Raw genomic sequence first — 16125 nt, forward strand, 5'->3', positions numbered from 1 at the left:
GCAATTCTTGAAAAAAAAAAAAAACTAATAAATTTTTTTATATGTCATACAAAAGAGAGAAACAACATACTCTCACATTAGATTCAATAAATAGTGAATGTTATTACTTTAAAAATATATTTTTAGGTAGTTTATATTTTTTTTTCAAACAAAACAGTAACAATAAAATAGATATCAACTCAAACAGAAATATTATGTCTCCCATAAAACAAAGTACTAAAAATTATTGATCTCTATTTTTCCCATTAATAAAAATAATAAAAAAATTATGTTTTGACTAATTTTTATTTTTGTCATTATATTTCAATTTGTATCAAAGTGGTCATCATAAATCAATTTCATATCACTGAAGTCACTCCTAGATTTTTCGGTCAATTTTATTAAAAGTGGTAACCGGGAATGCTATAACAAGTTCTTAATACCTAATTGGACTGCACACATTAGCGCCAGTCCACGTCATGTTAAAAAAATCTACTCAACATAGCTTCCCCTCTTCCATGACATGGATGCTGAGTTTAATGTGGGTTAATGTGCCACATAAGATAATATTGACCAAAAATCTAAAAGTGATCTTTTTTTAATACAAATTGAAACACAATGACCAAAGTAAAAGATGGGACTGGCGCTGATGTGTCACATAAGATAAAATTGACGGAAAATCCAAAAGTGACCTATTTTTAATACAAATTAAAATATAATAACCAAAGTAAAAAACCGCTAAAATATAAAGACCTCCTCAAAAATTTACCCCAGGCATACAATGTAAATAATAGTAACATATTCCTTAAAAAGGACAATGAACTGAAAACCCATAAAAACAACTAAATAAATCAAATAACTATCACTAAGAAACCCAATAGTTCTCTCTCGAAAGCGCCTCCTCTTCTTCAGGAGTGAAATCATTCTGAATATTTAGTATATCACGCAAAGCCTGAGGACTGTTATTATTAGCCTTAATCATGTCACCCAAAGTCTTGCATGTCAAATCAAACAAGCTCTTAATTTCAAGATAATCAGAAGCCAAAATAAGTTTATAATGCATATTAATATCAATATTTTTCATGAACTCTTCATCCCACTTTGCAACCTCTTCATCATCAACATCAACATCAACATCAACATCAACAGCATGCTTGTTGCAGTACTGAATAATAACAGCAAGAACTTCAGCAGTAACATTGGAAACAGTAATCACTTGATCATTTTCATCTTGATCAACAAAGTTACCATTTCCCATTATAGCATTTATCACTACTGATTGCTTCCATACCTTTTTGTCCACAATGAATTCCTTCCCATCTGAACTCCTAAGTTTCATCTCTTTTTATATATATATATATGTGTGTGTGTGTGTGTGTGTGTGTGTGTGTGTAAATATTTAAAAAAAAAAATGAGATAATGTTGAGTGTGGATAAGGTCCATATATATAACGAATATAAAATGGGATTTGCATTGCAATCCTGATTAGTTAATTAAGTTAATGCTTATTGATTAACTTGGATTTGCAAATTAAGAATTATCAAAAATATTCATTTTTTTTTTCAATTTTTTTTAATGAGATTAATTAATGAATATATGGACTATATAATAAGGGTATATATAGACAGACACAGACACATGAAACAAAAACTAAGGCAAGAGTTTCATAGTTGAGAGAGAGAGAGAGAGAGAGAGAGAGATGGCGAATGGGAAAGGGGAGAAGATGGTTACGCTTGTAAGCAAGGACGAGAAGGAGTTCAAGGTGGAGGAGAGGGTGGCAAAGAAGTCAAATTTGTTGAAGACGATGATCAAGGAAGAGGTCAGCATGAATAAGCCAATAAGAATCGTCATTGTGAACGGGGATGTTCTCGGCACCGTCTTGGAGTACTGTGAGAAGCATGCGAAGGCTGGGGAGGGGGAGGGGGAGGAGCAGAAGGCGATGATGGATGAGTTTGATCAAGAGTTTATGGAAAAGACGAACCTTGATATGCTTTATGGTCTGATGGTGGCTTCAAATTACTTGGACATTGAGGGATTGTTGGAGCTCACAACGCAGAGGGCTGCCGATTTGATCAAGGGCAAGAAACCTGAAGAAATCCGCGCATTATTTGGTATCAAGAACGATTTCGATCCTCAAGAGTATGCCAAGATTTCTAGGGATTTCTTCTGGGCTTTCAAAAGTTTGAACCTCTCTTCAAAGGAGGAGTGATAACACTTTCATTTTTAATTTTTAATTTTTCATTTTTTTTAGGGTATCTTTTTCTTTCTTTCTTTTTTACTTACTTTTTTTTTTCAATGAATAATATTTTTCTTCGGGGTTTTTATTTCTTCTTGGTTTTTTTTTTGTGAATAATTTTGTGGATTTCTTTAAAAGAATATTTCTTTTCAACTAAACAAATCAACAAAATCTAAGCTATAATTATATTGACAAAGGATTATTTACAAGTTTTAGTTTGACAAGAGATTTATAAATCTGCTTAGTTTATTTTAACTTTAATAAAAAAATAAAAAAAGAAACATAAGATAAATTTGGCCTCTATTAAATTAATTATAAAGTTTATCCAAAGCCCAAAGTCTAAAACCCTGGTAACACAACTTGAAATGATTATGATGTTGCAAACTCACTGCAGCAGTAAAATCATGGAATTGAACAAAAATAATAATAATAATAATAATAATAATAATAATAATAATAATAATAAAAGCATTTTCCTTCCGAAGCTTGCAAAAACAGAATTAATCAATGTCATCTATGACCACCACTCAGTGGTAGTGGCACGTCCATGAGTTTTCCAGGAAGAAGACCCAACTACCTGCCTGCCTGAAATGACCAACTACTTTTGGGGTATAATATAACAGCTCCAGCCTAATCACATCAGAACCCCACCGCCAACAAGCATAACATTCAGTAAATGTAAGTGATTGGGTATCAGTTATCTTCTTTGTAATCTGGGTTCTCCTTCAAGATAACAAATCCCTCCAGCACTGGAGTCAGAGGTATATATCTGCACAGGAAGTAGTAGCATATAGTAAACATCCAAATCATAAAATGGATTGCACATCGGAATGGGCGAACAAAAGAGTGTAATAAGAAATGGTTACTTCTCTGTGGCCAGCTCTGCTCGGTCGCCGGCTGCAAGCAACACTGGAGTAGAGTGCGTCTGGAACCCGGTGATGGTCTTTGGTCGACCTGCTTGGCCCACAACATCAACTGCCTGACCAACTCGAACAGGAACTGACAGAGGCTTCAGATTCTCATCCACTGTCATCAGCATCCTAGGCTGCAATTGTTTCAGGCATTACTTAAACTATTAGACTTTCAAAGAAATAATCTTTATGAGATAAATAGGAAAGTTGGCTGGAACAAATTGAGGTTTCTGATGCTATACACCTGCATGGCTAAGACAAGGATGTAGAGCATGTAATGATATTTGCCAATGATGATAGACTTCATATCCAGACAAGCATGCATCACAGTCACCAAACCAGCAAGGGCAGTCCTGGAGGGGGGAATAGAAACAAAAAACGTAAAACAGAAAAGGATTCATAATCAGTATTATATCAGAGAAGTAACAACGGAGAGTAGTCATGGACTACAAAGGGGAAAAACTTACGGTGACAGCAGAAACCGATCAGAATGGTAAGGAGAAAGTGTTAGCAACCCTTTTCCAAGATGTACAAGACCTTGAGCAATTCTAACCTGCATGTGTTTTCAGCCAATTTTGCTTGAGCTAGGAATAATTTTGCATCTAGACAAACATACTAACGAGTGCAGACCATGTGCTTACACAGAAAAGATGCCCAGCTTCTTTGTAGTAATAGCTGGAAAGGTTTCGGAGCATCCCTGCTATTCGCGCATTATTGGTCCCAGCCCCTATGAAGCCCAGTGAAATTATTGCCGCCTGTCAATTTACAAGTTAGATTAGAAGAGCAATCATAATAAGCACACAGCATTCTAAACAAAAAGAAGAAATACCATCGACACTTCTCCATCTGCATCATGACTGAGTCGGCTTAGTGTGTCCATAACATTGACCTGATCAAACAGTAAAATGAAATGTTTAATGTCCAGGTATTGAAGGCAGCTTCTAGTTTAAGATAAAGAAAAAGGAGAAGGTTACAAGCCTAGTTCCACAATACAGATACCTTGGGATTGGATATGCAGAGGATACCAAGGGCTAAAGGCACTGCTCTTCTAATATTCTGTTCTCCATATTGTAGAAGGTGCTCCAAGGAGCGAATGGCCATATCTAGACCTAGCTCTTCTGCCATAGCCACAAGGGCTATCCCAAGAACCGCAGGTCCCTGGTGGGTCTCACCCTTGTCAAGATGTTGAGCACAGTATCCAAGCAATTTTTGGATCTGTCAGGAAGAAAGGATGATAATTGAATAAAGTGCTTGGATAGCTTCTATTCTAAAGCAATTCAGTAGTAAGGAATGGACACACAACCTTAAGCACATTTCCAGTTCCAGCATATGCTAATGACAATAGTGTGACATCACAGTATTTTCTGATTTTATCATTAAATGTCTTTGAAACCTCTGCAGTGGCCTCAACACTTTCCTGTCAGAAAGTTCAACACAAAGAATGAGGAAATATATATATATATATATATATATATATATATATATATATAACTGCTTAGGCCATCCAAGAAGTCCTAAGAAAAATTAAGAAAAGAATGATAAACACAAACAGAAATAGAACATCAATATACAACAATGGAATATTTCACATGGAAGTGAAAATCTTGTAAATTATAAATGCACTAACTCCTTTTGCATGGAAAAGGAAATGAGCATCTCCTAAAATCACAAACTACTAGAATAGAATAACAATGATAGAAAGGAAACAATGAGTATCAAGAAAAATAATGCATCCATCATGGAAGGCTGGTTGAATTATTACCTGCTTTCCAAGATACAGAAGGCCAAGAGCAACAGGAAGCAGACTAGTGAGAGGCTCACTCAATTCAGTCTCACTGCGGTCCATCAATGCAAAGATAATAGATTGGGCAATTTCTTCATTGCAGGAGCCAACAAACACTAGCCCCAGTGTGATTGCAGTAAAGACATGAACTTCAAGAGGTGTCTTTACATCACTCAGAATATTGGTCAACTGAATTCTAAGCTGTCAACAGAAGATAATATCAGTGAAAGATCTATGGCAGGAATCAGGAAATAGCACAATTGAATATCACAACTGTCAAACCTCATCTTTGTGTGAGCCTGCATATGCTATGCCAAGGCCCAGAATGGCCCCAATCCTGGTTATTGTATCATCTTTGACGATATACTCCATTAGCAATGCCATTGCCTGGAAAAGAAAAACAATCAAAGATAATGTGAGAAGAAATGAAAGCAAGACAACAGCTTAAAAAGAGTAGGAATATGAAAGAAAGAAATATATATAAAAAAATAAAATAATAAAATAAAATAAAAACTCACAGGGTCACAGTCATTCTTGATACCACAGTTGACAATGCCTACACCCAACAATGCACCAGCAACAACATGATTGTCATTGCTGTGCAAATATTTGTCAATTTGTGCAAGTCCAGAGTCAACATCCCACAACAGGACCATTCCCTATTGCCAAGATTAGAAGAACATCAATATCTGACAAAGCCACAGAGAAGAAAACCAGCACATATCAAAGTGTGCAACTAATTACTACCAGACTTGCGGCTGCACTGGCCTTCCCATGTTCCTTGTTCTTAAAAAGCCAACTACCCGAAGATCCACTGCTAGTAGATTCTGATGAAACAGTCATCAGTTTATCCTGCACACAAGAAAACAGAAGGTTCAACGTCAATATGTCCTTAGCGTATACCCTTATCAATAACTCATAAGAACACAATTTCCACTACCCTACCTGACCAAAACCTGCATTTACAAATGCATTTACAAAGGTTGCAGCCAGATTCTGCCTGGCTGAATCAAGACTGGAACTTGCACTTGTTCGGCCATCAATCAAATGTACCTGCAAATGCCATAAATGAGTAAAGAATGAGAATATGCAGAGATCATAAAAATAAGCAAATATATGTTGAAATTTGTAGAAGCATTTGGCCTTCAGCGTTTTCCTCCAAATTATGTGCAAGGATCTCAAACCATACCAGACTTCAATACTATATGCAGACAAAAAAAATATGCCACTGAATGACCCACCAGAACATGCTTTGCCCTTTAAAAATGAGTTTGAAGTGACATTCATCTAAATAGAAAATCTCCACCATTGACTTTCCAAAATCCTCATGCCATAACATTCAACAAGATAAATCATTCATGAACCACAACCAATTGATATGGTAAACCATGCGCAGTGACACAAAAGTATGCATGCTGAAAGAATACACCACTCAAAAACTACATGCCAAACAGGCACAGAGGAAAGCATTACAAGTGTTCATCATATGATGATGATACCTTATAAATATCTTCTGGGGATTTCGGTTCCATAACCTCAATATCTCGAGCAAGTGTAAGATAACCTTCACTTAATTTAGTGTTGTTAATTATATCCTGCAGTTGATCCCTGTCCTCATCCTTTGCAACCATCTCCTCATCAAGTTCCAGTGTATGACCCTAATTTGCAAAGTCATCCACAAATGAAGTACAGTAAGCAGAAAAAAGTATAGAACAATGTTGATCAAAATCAGAAATTAATCACTGAAGAAGTGATGGACCATGTCTTTAGTGGAAAATGCTGGAATCAAGAAAACGGAAACAAAAAAGGAATTCAAGCCCAAGAATTTAAGAAATAAATCTGTATCTTACATGGCGGGCCACAATGTAAGAAAATTGCTTCTTCAACAGCAGATCTGCAGTGGATGTATAGACCTGCTTCACATACTGCCATTGCAAAGATAGTGTGTCATGAGAATATGTTCAAGACAAAGTCTGCACATATAAAAAAAAGACTGGCAACTATACCTGACTGTTATCTAGAAATAGTGCTATACGAAGGGCACTGGCCAAGTCATCGAACTTCATATATATTGTATATGCTATGTCCAATGCTAATAGATCATCAGGCCCAGGTAGATAGCTACAAGATCATGCAATTTGAGTAAATAATTCCACACAGAACAGCATAAAGCAATCAAACAAAAGATTATAATATCAATTGTGAGAAAACAACAATCGAACAAACAATAAAAAAACAATATGAAAGGGAAGGAACCAACTATAGTACTGCCAATACAAAGCCATGCAAAAAACTAAAAAAAAAAATATGGGCAGGGAATTTAAACAATTACAATGGCAACACATCAACGCATTCCAAAACCTGCTTGGTGAAGCAAATTCAACCAGTAATTAGATAATTGTATTCATAAAAGTACATCAACACTGTGTCATCGATAGAAGAAAATAGTTAAAGAATATACAATAAGCTAACTGCAAGAATTCATATTTAAATTATTTAATATAGCTCAATGTTCTAAATACATAAACAAATTCAGATACCTAGAAGAGCTTGTTAGATACAAGCATGCCCTCTTATAGTTTGAAGCATCAACATGTTCAACCAACAAATCAAGATCTTCAACCTGAAATAGATCAGAAATGCATAAATAAGAAGTTTAACATACAATAACCATGAAGCATATGGCTGCAACTTACCTCCATCAGAAGATCAACAGCTTCCGGCTCAGCATTATGCTGCAACAAAAACACATCCTTGATAAGAAGGAAAATATACAACAATAGAACTATTGTAAAGCACTCAAGTAGTGAACGACATAGCAGATGAACAGAATATTGTGCTAACATTTCTGTTTAAGACATACCTTCATGTGAAAAGCAACAATTTGTTGCACAAGTTCCATCAGATTATCTATTGGCTTGTCCTCATACTATGAGAAAAGAAGGGAAAAGGATGAACAGTTAAAATATGCTACCAAGTGCTACGGAAAAAAAGAAGTAACTAAAATATGCCTTCAAAATATAAAAACCAAAGACACTGGGGCTAACCTGTCGTTTTGTAAACTCTTGTGAAATTTCACCAGCGAGGTTCCTGAATAATAAAATAATAAGAAAGGTGTCAAGAAACATGCATAATACTTGATTTAGATAGGTTTGATAGTTTTGATTCTTGGCTTCTGTTGTTGATCAAGTTAAAGAAAACTCCCCAGAGCAATTATTTAAACAGCATAAATCATAAAGTAACTAGAATACATAATCTATCAAGAAATAAAAAATGGCCAAGATGATGCTAGAAGAAAACTTGACAATTTATATAACACCTGCTTACGAATTTAGTAATTAAAACTAATGTCTGGTTTTACCTTTTAGCAGAAATCACCATATGTGGGTTTTTTTTTTTAAAAAAAAAAAGTGAAGTTTCTAACCTCACATATTCATGGCCCCAAGAACCAATGTCACCCTCTGAACCTAACAACCTGTACTTCAGACTCTCCTGAAAATAAGACATAAAAGTTTTGAGATTAAGCTTCTCATAGATGATAATTGCAGAAATGCCTATATGCACCAGAAACTGCAACAAACCATGGTGAGCTCAATAAACACATTGAAAAAGTTCTTATTGTAATGAAACCATTTAAACAACAAATGGGACCTAAATTTCTGCCACATATCTTAGATGTATTTAGATGCTAGGGGATAGGATACACTGGCCCCCACATAAATTCAGTAGTATGACCATGCTAAATGACAAAAAACTCATGGCCTCTTGCAATCAACTATCAAGATGATTTTACAATAGCCCTTATCTTGCAGTTTTGTCTTAAAGTTTACATGAAAAATCATGAGCGGATTCAGCCACTTTCTCAACAAAAACAAAGAAGTTCAAAGCTAAGGTTTTTGCATACCCGCTCTCCTTCAGCAGACATGGTCAATGCCAAGACTGAAAGTATATCAGCAAGGTACTTCTGCAGTCCATAAAGCAAAGTGAGCAGCATGTAAAGAAAAAGGAGAACATAAATATGAGACATTAGTGGTCAGTACCTTCAGATCACAGTCAGGCATTGTCTCATAATATGCTTTCAGAGTGCCATAATGAGGACGGAGAAACTTCAAAGGTTTAGGAACTGATGTCATTGAGCTAGTTGAAGTGCGGATCTCCTGCCTGCACTCAAAATCAAAGTGTTCATAGTCACGAGCTTGGAAAAAAAAAAAGAGCAACAGTCAGCAATATGTTTTTAAGAAAAGGAGAGATTTTGTAGCAACGCACACCGGTAGGAATAGCAAAAGCCAATAAAATTGCAAGCTTTAATTACATAATTATGATTTGATTTAGAATTCCAACAGTTAACAATAATCAAATACAGCCCTAGTTACAGTCAGCTTTTTCAAACACAGACTTCATTCTTATAGCACTAATCAAGAAAAGGGTGTATGATGCACAAAGCATTGTTGCAAGTACAGTATTGGCTTTAAAGGAAGAAGAGAAAACATGCTTATGACCAAATGCTAAGTACTCTTCCCCTGTATAGATGGAGATCATCATGGAGCAGTGAAAGCTAAAATTTTTCTCTTTTCATGCTATACTATGACCCCATCTATCAGCTTTCAGACAGAAGTCACAGAGAATTGAGGTTAGGGTTTGTTATAGGGCAAGAACACTAAAACATAATAAACCCTAGAAACCATCGAAAAACTCACCTCATGCTCTCGAGGGCAAACTTCTGGACACCGGGATCGGAATCTTGTACTCGCTCGACGTAAAGCTCCAGCTGTTGCTTGAGCGCAAGGTCCTCCTCCGACTGCCGCACAGATCCAGGTTTCAGATTAGAAGGAAATACCAACGAAATTCAAGAAAAATAAAGGAGGAAAAGAAGAAGGAGAATGACTACCAGATCCTCATCCTTCTTATCGTCCTTCTTCTGCTTGGGATCTGGCTTCGAGGTCGAGGTCGTGGCCATGGCGATGGAATGGAGAACTAGAGAAGAGTCGAAGGTGTGAGAACGAAGGAGTGGGCGGCGATGCTGTGCTTTATATCGATTCGATTTTGAGATGGGATCGACCCGACTTGCGAGACAAGTCATTGAGTTGCGTTCGACTGCCAACTGGTTAGACCCATTTTTGGAATATCACCGTTTTTTTTTATCTTGAAAAATTATTTAAATAAATATATTGTAATTAAATTTTTTAATATATATATGTTAATAACATGTATAACTAGTTTTATTAGTTACTAGGAAAAATAAAAACTTTGACGTAATATATTTCATAATTGTTAAAATAAAAATCAGAGTGAATAAAGTTTCCTGTTTTTGGAAGCCAAGTAGATGGTTTGATTCATAATTGATTTGTATAATTAAAAAAAAAAAATTACATAAAGGGATCAATAAAATATAACAAAGTAAATTAAAAGAAGATAGTTATGGATGATAAAGTTATATATTAATATTATAAACAATAACCTCCACACCTCTAAATTATTGAACCAGTTGTAGCTTTAATTATAAACAAGCCATTGACATGCATGCAAATAAAGACATGGATTCATGGGCTTCAGTACATGATAGCCATGTAGCTCACTGATGTTTCCACTAAAGATCTTTTAATTCATAACATAGATTGTATGAAGATAATATTTGGTTATTTCATTGCAAGCTGTTTAATTAAGTCAAATGCAAAAAAAGAAGAGCTTGTGATTGAGATCATAGAGAAGTATGCAGGTAAGATTGCAAAAGATGAAAGTTTGAGGAATGATGAGTTTGTGAGGTTTTTGGGTAGAATTAATTGTTATGTTGAATCCTTTAGGGAGGCAGTTATGATGAGGTGTATTAATCAATGGATATATACTTGGATTTGCATGGGGATTTAAAACCCTTAAAACATGGCTTTTTTAGCAAACCTTACTCTAATTTGCCTTCAATAACTTCAAACCTCCAACAAAAATAGACCCTTAGGATAGGAAATATAAATTGGATCAAAGAAAGGATTCAGGGGTGGGTGACTAATATTTATAAATGAATCAATATAAGTACCTCGCATGTCTCTGTAAAAAATTTTAACAATCTTTATAAAATACTAAAAAATCCAACATTTACACAACAAATAACCAGCAAATAGCTTACTCATTAACTGTGCTCCATAATGAGTTAAAATGCGAGATAAAAATCAACCACAATTGACAATAACTTAAGATGGTTTCTTTCTTAATCTCAATTCATCCTTAAATTCTTATAGCTGTCCATACAGTGCAAACGAGGAAGACGAGAAAAGAGAGATTAAATCTAATGCCATACATAAAGTAGCATTGTAGTGTCTATTGAGCATCAACCCAAAAAACCAGTCAAGCAGCAAAAGAACAGGAACAATGGACGCGCAGCTACATCAAGAACTTAAAGGACTACTCAACAATGGCAAGTAAATCGCTAGATCGGCAGAAACAATGTTTTGCATCTGAACCCAGATCCACCTGCAGGAATACATGTAGCAAATCATTCCAATATAGTTGTTATCAACTCTCAATTCCTAGAAAGCAGAACTGGTATTTATTTATTTATGTTTTTTTTTTAATAATTGCAGATGAACCACACATGAGGGCCTATGCATGTTGGGAAAAAATAAAATAAAATTGAGATCAACATATAAGCTTCAAACTTCATGGAACCAGGCGATACTAGATGATTGAGTTTAATCAGTGTGTGTGTGATTACTTTGAAAAGGGAGAATTTTCTAAAAGCACAAGACTAACCTCATATGCATTGACATCTGAGAACAAAACCTGCAACAAAACAGAGGGCATCAGCCTTGGAAGTAATTAAAAAGCAAAGGTATTTTTATTCTTCATTGTCCGCTATAAGCAATATGTTGCATATCAAGAAGTGTTATGGCTGAATGTTAACAAACATTTAACAGATGCATTCTCCATCTAACATGCAAATATGCAGTTAAAAGCATAAGCTTGGTTAAATAGAAAGCAGGCATGCGACACTTACAGGTAAATTTAAGCTCTTGTCAAATGTTAAGGTCTAAAAACAGGAAAATCATGCAGAATGACGCTCATAGACAGCAAATCGCAAAAATGGAAGACAACAATAAAAGAAAATAGTATAATGTCCCTGAACTGCATGCTTTGTTCCAAAATTGCTATTAGTTTTAAATCTTAAGTAGCTATCTAACCAGGTTGTCAGACACGTATTACCAACATAAAAATCATGCAGCCTACCTTCTTTCCAGCTTCCAACTGACTAACATCAGAGCCCACTGACAGAATCTGTTGGGTGCCGAAAACATGAGTAATTATCATCATAACCAACAAAAGGAGAACTTAGTCAAAAGATTATCTAGCTTCCTCACCTCACCCATTAGATACCGTTCAAACTTTACAGCTGATTTTGGCATCAGAACTCCACCAGCAGATTTCTGCAACAAAAGGTTCATCAAAATGAGAATCTGGTTCAGGTAACAAATCTGCAAACTTCCAATGCATGCTAGCCGTATTATGATTTGATGTCAAGTTGTGAAATGATAGTGTATGCATGAACAATTGTCACCTTATGAGACAAAAACATGCTTTCATCACAACAGAGGCTTAAGATTGCATGACAAGAAACAAGCAAAAGGTGTATTGCTAGCTAGAAAACAATAACAAAAATGCAGAATTACAAGTATTTCTTAAGTAAATCAATCACAATATTAGAAAGGTTCATGTTTTGAAAGTTTAGCAAATTTAGCTGAAGAAGGGGCAATTTAAAAAATAAAAATAAAAATAATTAACCACCATTTGCTTCCTAGAATAACTCAACAACACTGTTTAAAATGCAATCTCACATAGCAAACTACCAACAGTGGTGTATTTTACCGAGTCCAGGCAAGGCTTCCTTCCCCCTTTGCTACTCTCCACTTGATTTTTCACATAAATTAAGTTCCCTAAAACCAATACTATTGAAAGCTCACTCTTATTTTATGCCTCCTTCATTTGGTGTTAACACTGACATCAATTTAGCAGTGTATCTGATGCAAAGTTCAACTTCAGGGATTAATAAACAAAGTGAGTTTCTAAATTTTAGATGTGTTCAAACACCCAAATGAAATACTACATATTAATAAAATTTCTTCGCTTTTCCTTCCATCAATATACATTACTTATGTTCAAAGGAGTTCCCCAAATTCAAACACATTCTACAAACACATGCCTACCAAACATGAAACACAATTGAGAAAAGGGGGAAAATCAGCCAGCCGAACAAGAACCAGGCACATCCATTGCCCTAACTCTTCATCTCAAATCATAATATAGATTGGACTGTAAAGAAGAACAATACCTGGGGTAACTCCTCCAGACGAATAAGAACTCTATCAGCTTGGGGAACCACCTGAGCTCAAACAAAAACACCAAAATTAGAAAAACAACAACTTGAGAGAACAAAGGATAACCTAGATCGAAATGAGAAAAGAGAGACCTTGGATGGCTCCAGTTTCTTCCCCGCGACTGCAGCTCTGACCGAGCAGCGTCGCGGCACAGCACAAAGAGGGCGCGAGCGAGATGGAGACGGGTGGGCGAGAACGAAGGGCTTGATGGATGCGAGTAGAGAGGACGCCATGAGAGCAGGGGATGAGAAGGCGTGGAGAAAAATGGGAGCAGCGAAGCGAGCGATGAGATGGGATTGGGTCGCGGCTTTGCGGGTGGGGTTTTGATAGAGGGTTCTGGAAATGACCGCCGGGTTTCTAGATTGTTCTATGGATCCGGGTTTAATTTGGATCCGACCCGATAAGGCGTTTCCGGATTCGGGTTTGAGATTGGTCACCCATGTCTCGTTTCATTTGATACCTCTGTGGGTGTCTATTCCTCCCTCCTTATTATGAAATACTAAGCCGTTTGGTTCGTGTTAATGACATATTACCACGTAACGAAATTATCATGGTAATATGAGTGGGAATGTTATATGGGTGGGAATATTGCGGTAATTTAATATAACCATGTTTGGTTGGGAACTCTTATTACTTTGGTTTTCATGGTAATCAATTTGTTAAAATATAAAAAGTTATAAGATTACCACGGTAATCCAAGATAGACACCAAATTTGGTGGTAATAGGATTACCACTTTCTTACTAATATTTATAAGTTGGTAATGTGATATTACCATATAAATTACCACTGATACAATGCCAAACATGGTAATATTTTCAGATTACCACGTAACACATGGTAATCCTTCTACATTACCGCGAACCAAACGGCCCCTAATGGTTTTGAGGAAAAAAAAATTATTTCAAAATAATTGTAGTTTTATAATACAAACGTAATATTTATTTATTTTTATCAATTTTACATTTCTCTAATTTTCTATCTCACATATTATTTTGTCATCGGTTGTTGATATATAACCCAAACACAGTACATTAAATGTAACATTTTCCATCTTATCCAATTAAATTCTTTATCTAAAAGCAAATTAACATAATCTATGATTTTTTTAACCCATATGTCCCCTCTCTTTTAGTTTTTTCCTCTGTTTTTACATTTTACACAATTTTCTTTTTATTCAAACTAAGCTGATGACGCGTAACACCTTCCCTATAACATCAACCACGTAATAGTTTCCTTTTTATCCATACCAAACAAATGATATGTGAAACCTTCCACGTAACACCTTTCCACCTAATTCCTTTATTTTTATTCAAACAAATTAGATGACATGTAAAGTCTTCCAAGTAACGCATTGCTTTTTATTCAAACCAAACAGGTGACATGTAATTGTAACCCCTTCCACGACTACCTTTTTATTAAAATCAAGATGACACGTTCACATTACTACTTCATTTTTATTCTAACTAAGTAGATATCACATAACGACTTCCTTTTTATCCAAACCAAACACTTGATCTAATACGAGCAAATTAACATAATCTATAATTTTTTTAACACTATTTATTCTCTCTTTTTTTATGCAGACATTTTACGCCGTCTGCTACACTGCACCTAATCTAATTCGAGCAAATTAACATAATTCATTATTTTTTTAACACCATTTGTCCTCTCCCTTGTGTTATTTATTTATTTATTTATGCAACGTAATTTGTTGTTGACACACCAAGAAGATATCATGTAATGCCTTTCACGTAAGGCTTTTTTTTTTTTTTACCCAAACCTATTGAAAATTCGAGTAAATTGACATAATTCATGATTTTTTATTTTTTCCATTTATTAAATAATAAAATTCTCAAAAGCTACATACGACCTTATTATACACACATAAGTATCCACACATCAACATGGTTTAAATCTAAATGATAGAGGCTTTTGAGATCTAATTTTTGTATACAATAAGTACTTGCGGATATATAGGCCTATCACTTACAAAGCTGTCAATCCTTTGTTCTTAACAAATAAATGTGTCATTGATTAAAAAAATATATATACATATACATGCATATTTCATGGACTATATTTGCAGAATGTCTGCCTCAATACTGTAAATTTGACAATATATATATATATATATATATATATATATATATATCTATCATTTAAAATACATGTATATGTATATATCTTGGTTTGTGTTTTTTATTATAAAAATCTCTATACATACACAAATTATATTTATATAAAATTATAAATTATAAATCTCACCTGGCTGCGCGTTCCCAAATAGTGCAGGAGATGCAATTTCATTTTTATGCAAACCAGACACATGAACCTAACACGCGTATGAGAACACCAAAACATCCACATCAAAGTTTTTGCGGATGTTTAATTAATACATAACAGCTTATTTTTATCCAAACAAAGCAAATACATTCCACGTAACACCTTAGCGCCTACTAAACAGATGACACGTATTGCTTTTGATAAAGCTTTATTTCTATCCAAACAAAGCAAAATGCCTTCCACGTAAGACTTTACCGTTTGTATTGTTTATAATAAAGTTTTCTTTTTATCCAAACCAAGCAAATGCCTTCCACATAACACCTTAATGTAATAACGTCTTCAAAACAGATGACACGTATTGCTTATGATGACATTTTCTTTTTATCTAAACTAAACAAATATCTTCCATGTAACACCTTAACGCCTCTTAAGCAAATAACACGTATCTCTTACTGATAATACTTTTATCTAAACCAAGCAAATGCCTTCTATGTAACACTTTAACGTCTCCCAAACTGATGACACATGTTTATTATTGATAACGGTTTATTTTTATCTAACCCAAGTAAAT

General features: G+C 34.9%; 4 protein-coding genes across 4 annotated transcripts; 1 reads left to right on the top strand and 3 right to left on the bottom strand.

Annotated features, from left to right (window-relative positions):
* Positions 1-844: 844 nt before the first annotated feature.
* LOC120258129 (SKP1-like protein 9) lies at positions 845-1318 on the bottom strand. Its single transcript, XM_039265480.1, has one exon. It carries the CDS (start codon positions 1316-1318, stop codon positions 845-847), a length of 474 nt encoding a protein of 157 aa, XP_039121414.1.
* A 360-nt stretch (positions 1319-1678) lies between these two features.
* LOC120258131 (SKP1-like protein 13) lies at positions 1679-2188 on the top strand. The gene has a single exon (XM_039265481.1). The coding sequence runs from the start codon at positions 1679-1681 to the stop codon at positions 2186-2188; it is 510 nt and encodes a 169-aa protein (XP_039121415.1).
* A 310-nt stretch (positions 2189-2498) lies between these two features.
* Positions 2499-9957, bottom strand: LOC120258865 (26S proteasome non-ATPase regulatory subunit 2 homolog A-like). The gene is made up of 25 exons (XM_039266316.1): positions 9798-9957; positions 9607-9707; positions 8950-9070; positions 8814-8873; positions 8334-8401; positions 7957-7999; positions 7773-7838; positions 7606-7644; positions 7450-7532; positions 6916-7030; positions 6760-6834; positions 6409-6567; positions 5855-5962; positions 5657-5761; positions 5428-5568; positions 5192-5296; positions 4889-5110; positions 4430-4543; positions 4126-4341; positions 3956-4015; positions 3768-3881; positions 3594-3679; positions 3371-3479; positions 3082-3260; positions 2499-2984 (listed from the first exon to the last, which is right to left on the bottom strand). Exons 1-25 carry the CDS (start codon positions 9864-9866, stop codon positions 2909-2911), a joined length of 2634 nt encoding a protein of 877 aa, XP_039122250.1. The 5' UTR covers positions 9867-9957; the 3' UTR covers positions 2499-2908.
* A 1123-nt stretch (positions 9958-11080) lies between these two features.
* On the bottom strand, positions 11081-13585 carry LOC120257969 (10 kDa chaperonin 1, chloroplastic-like). The gene is made up of 6 exons (XM_039265283.1): positions 13362-13585; positions 13224-13274; positions 12256-12321; positions 12125-12172; positions 11651-11680; positions 11081-11371 (listed from the first exon to the last, which is right to left on the bottom strand). The coding sequence occupies exons 1-6, from the start codon at positions 13500-13502 to the stop codon at positions 11303-11305; spliced, it is 405 nt and encodes a 134-aa protein (XP_039121217.1). The 5' UTR covers positions 13503-13585; the 3' UTR covers positions 11081-11302.
* Between the last annotated feature and the right edge of the window lie 2540 nt (positions 13586-16125).

This window comes from Dioscorea cayenensis, chromosome 4, assembly GCF_009730915.1.
Source record: "Dioscorea cayenensis subsp. rotundata cultivar TDr96_F1 chromosome 4, TDr96_F1_v2_PseudoChromosome.rev07_lg8_w22 25.fasta, whole genome shotgun sequence".
NCBI classification, from domain to species: Eukaryota; Viridiplantae; Streptophyta; class Magnoliopsida; order Dioscoreales; family Dioscoreaceae; genus Dioscorea; species Dioscorea cayenensis.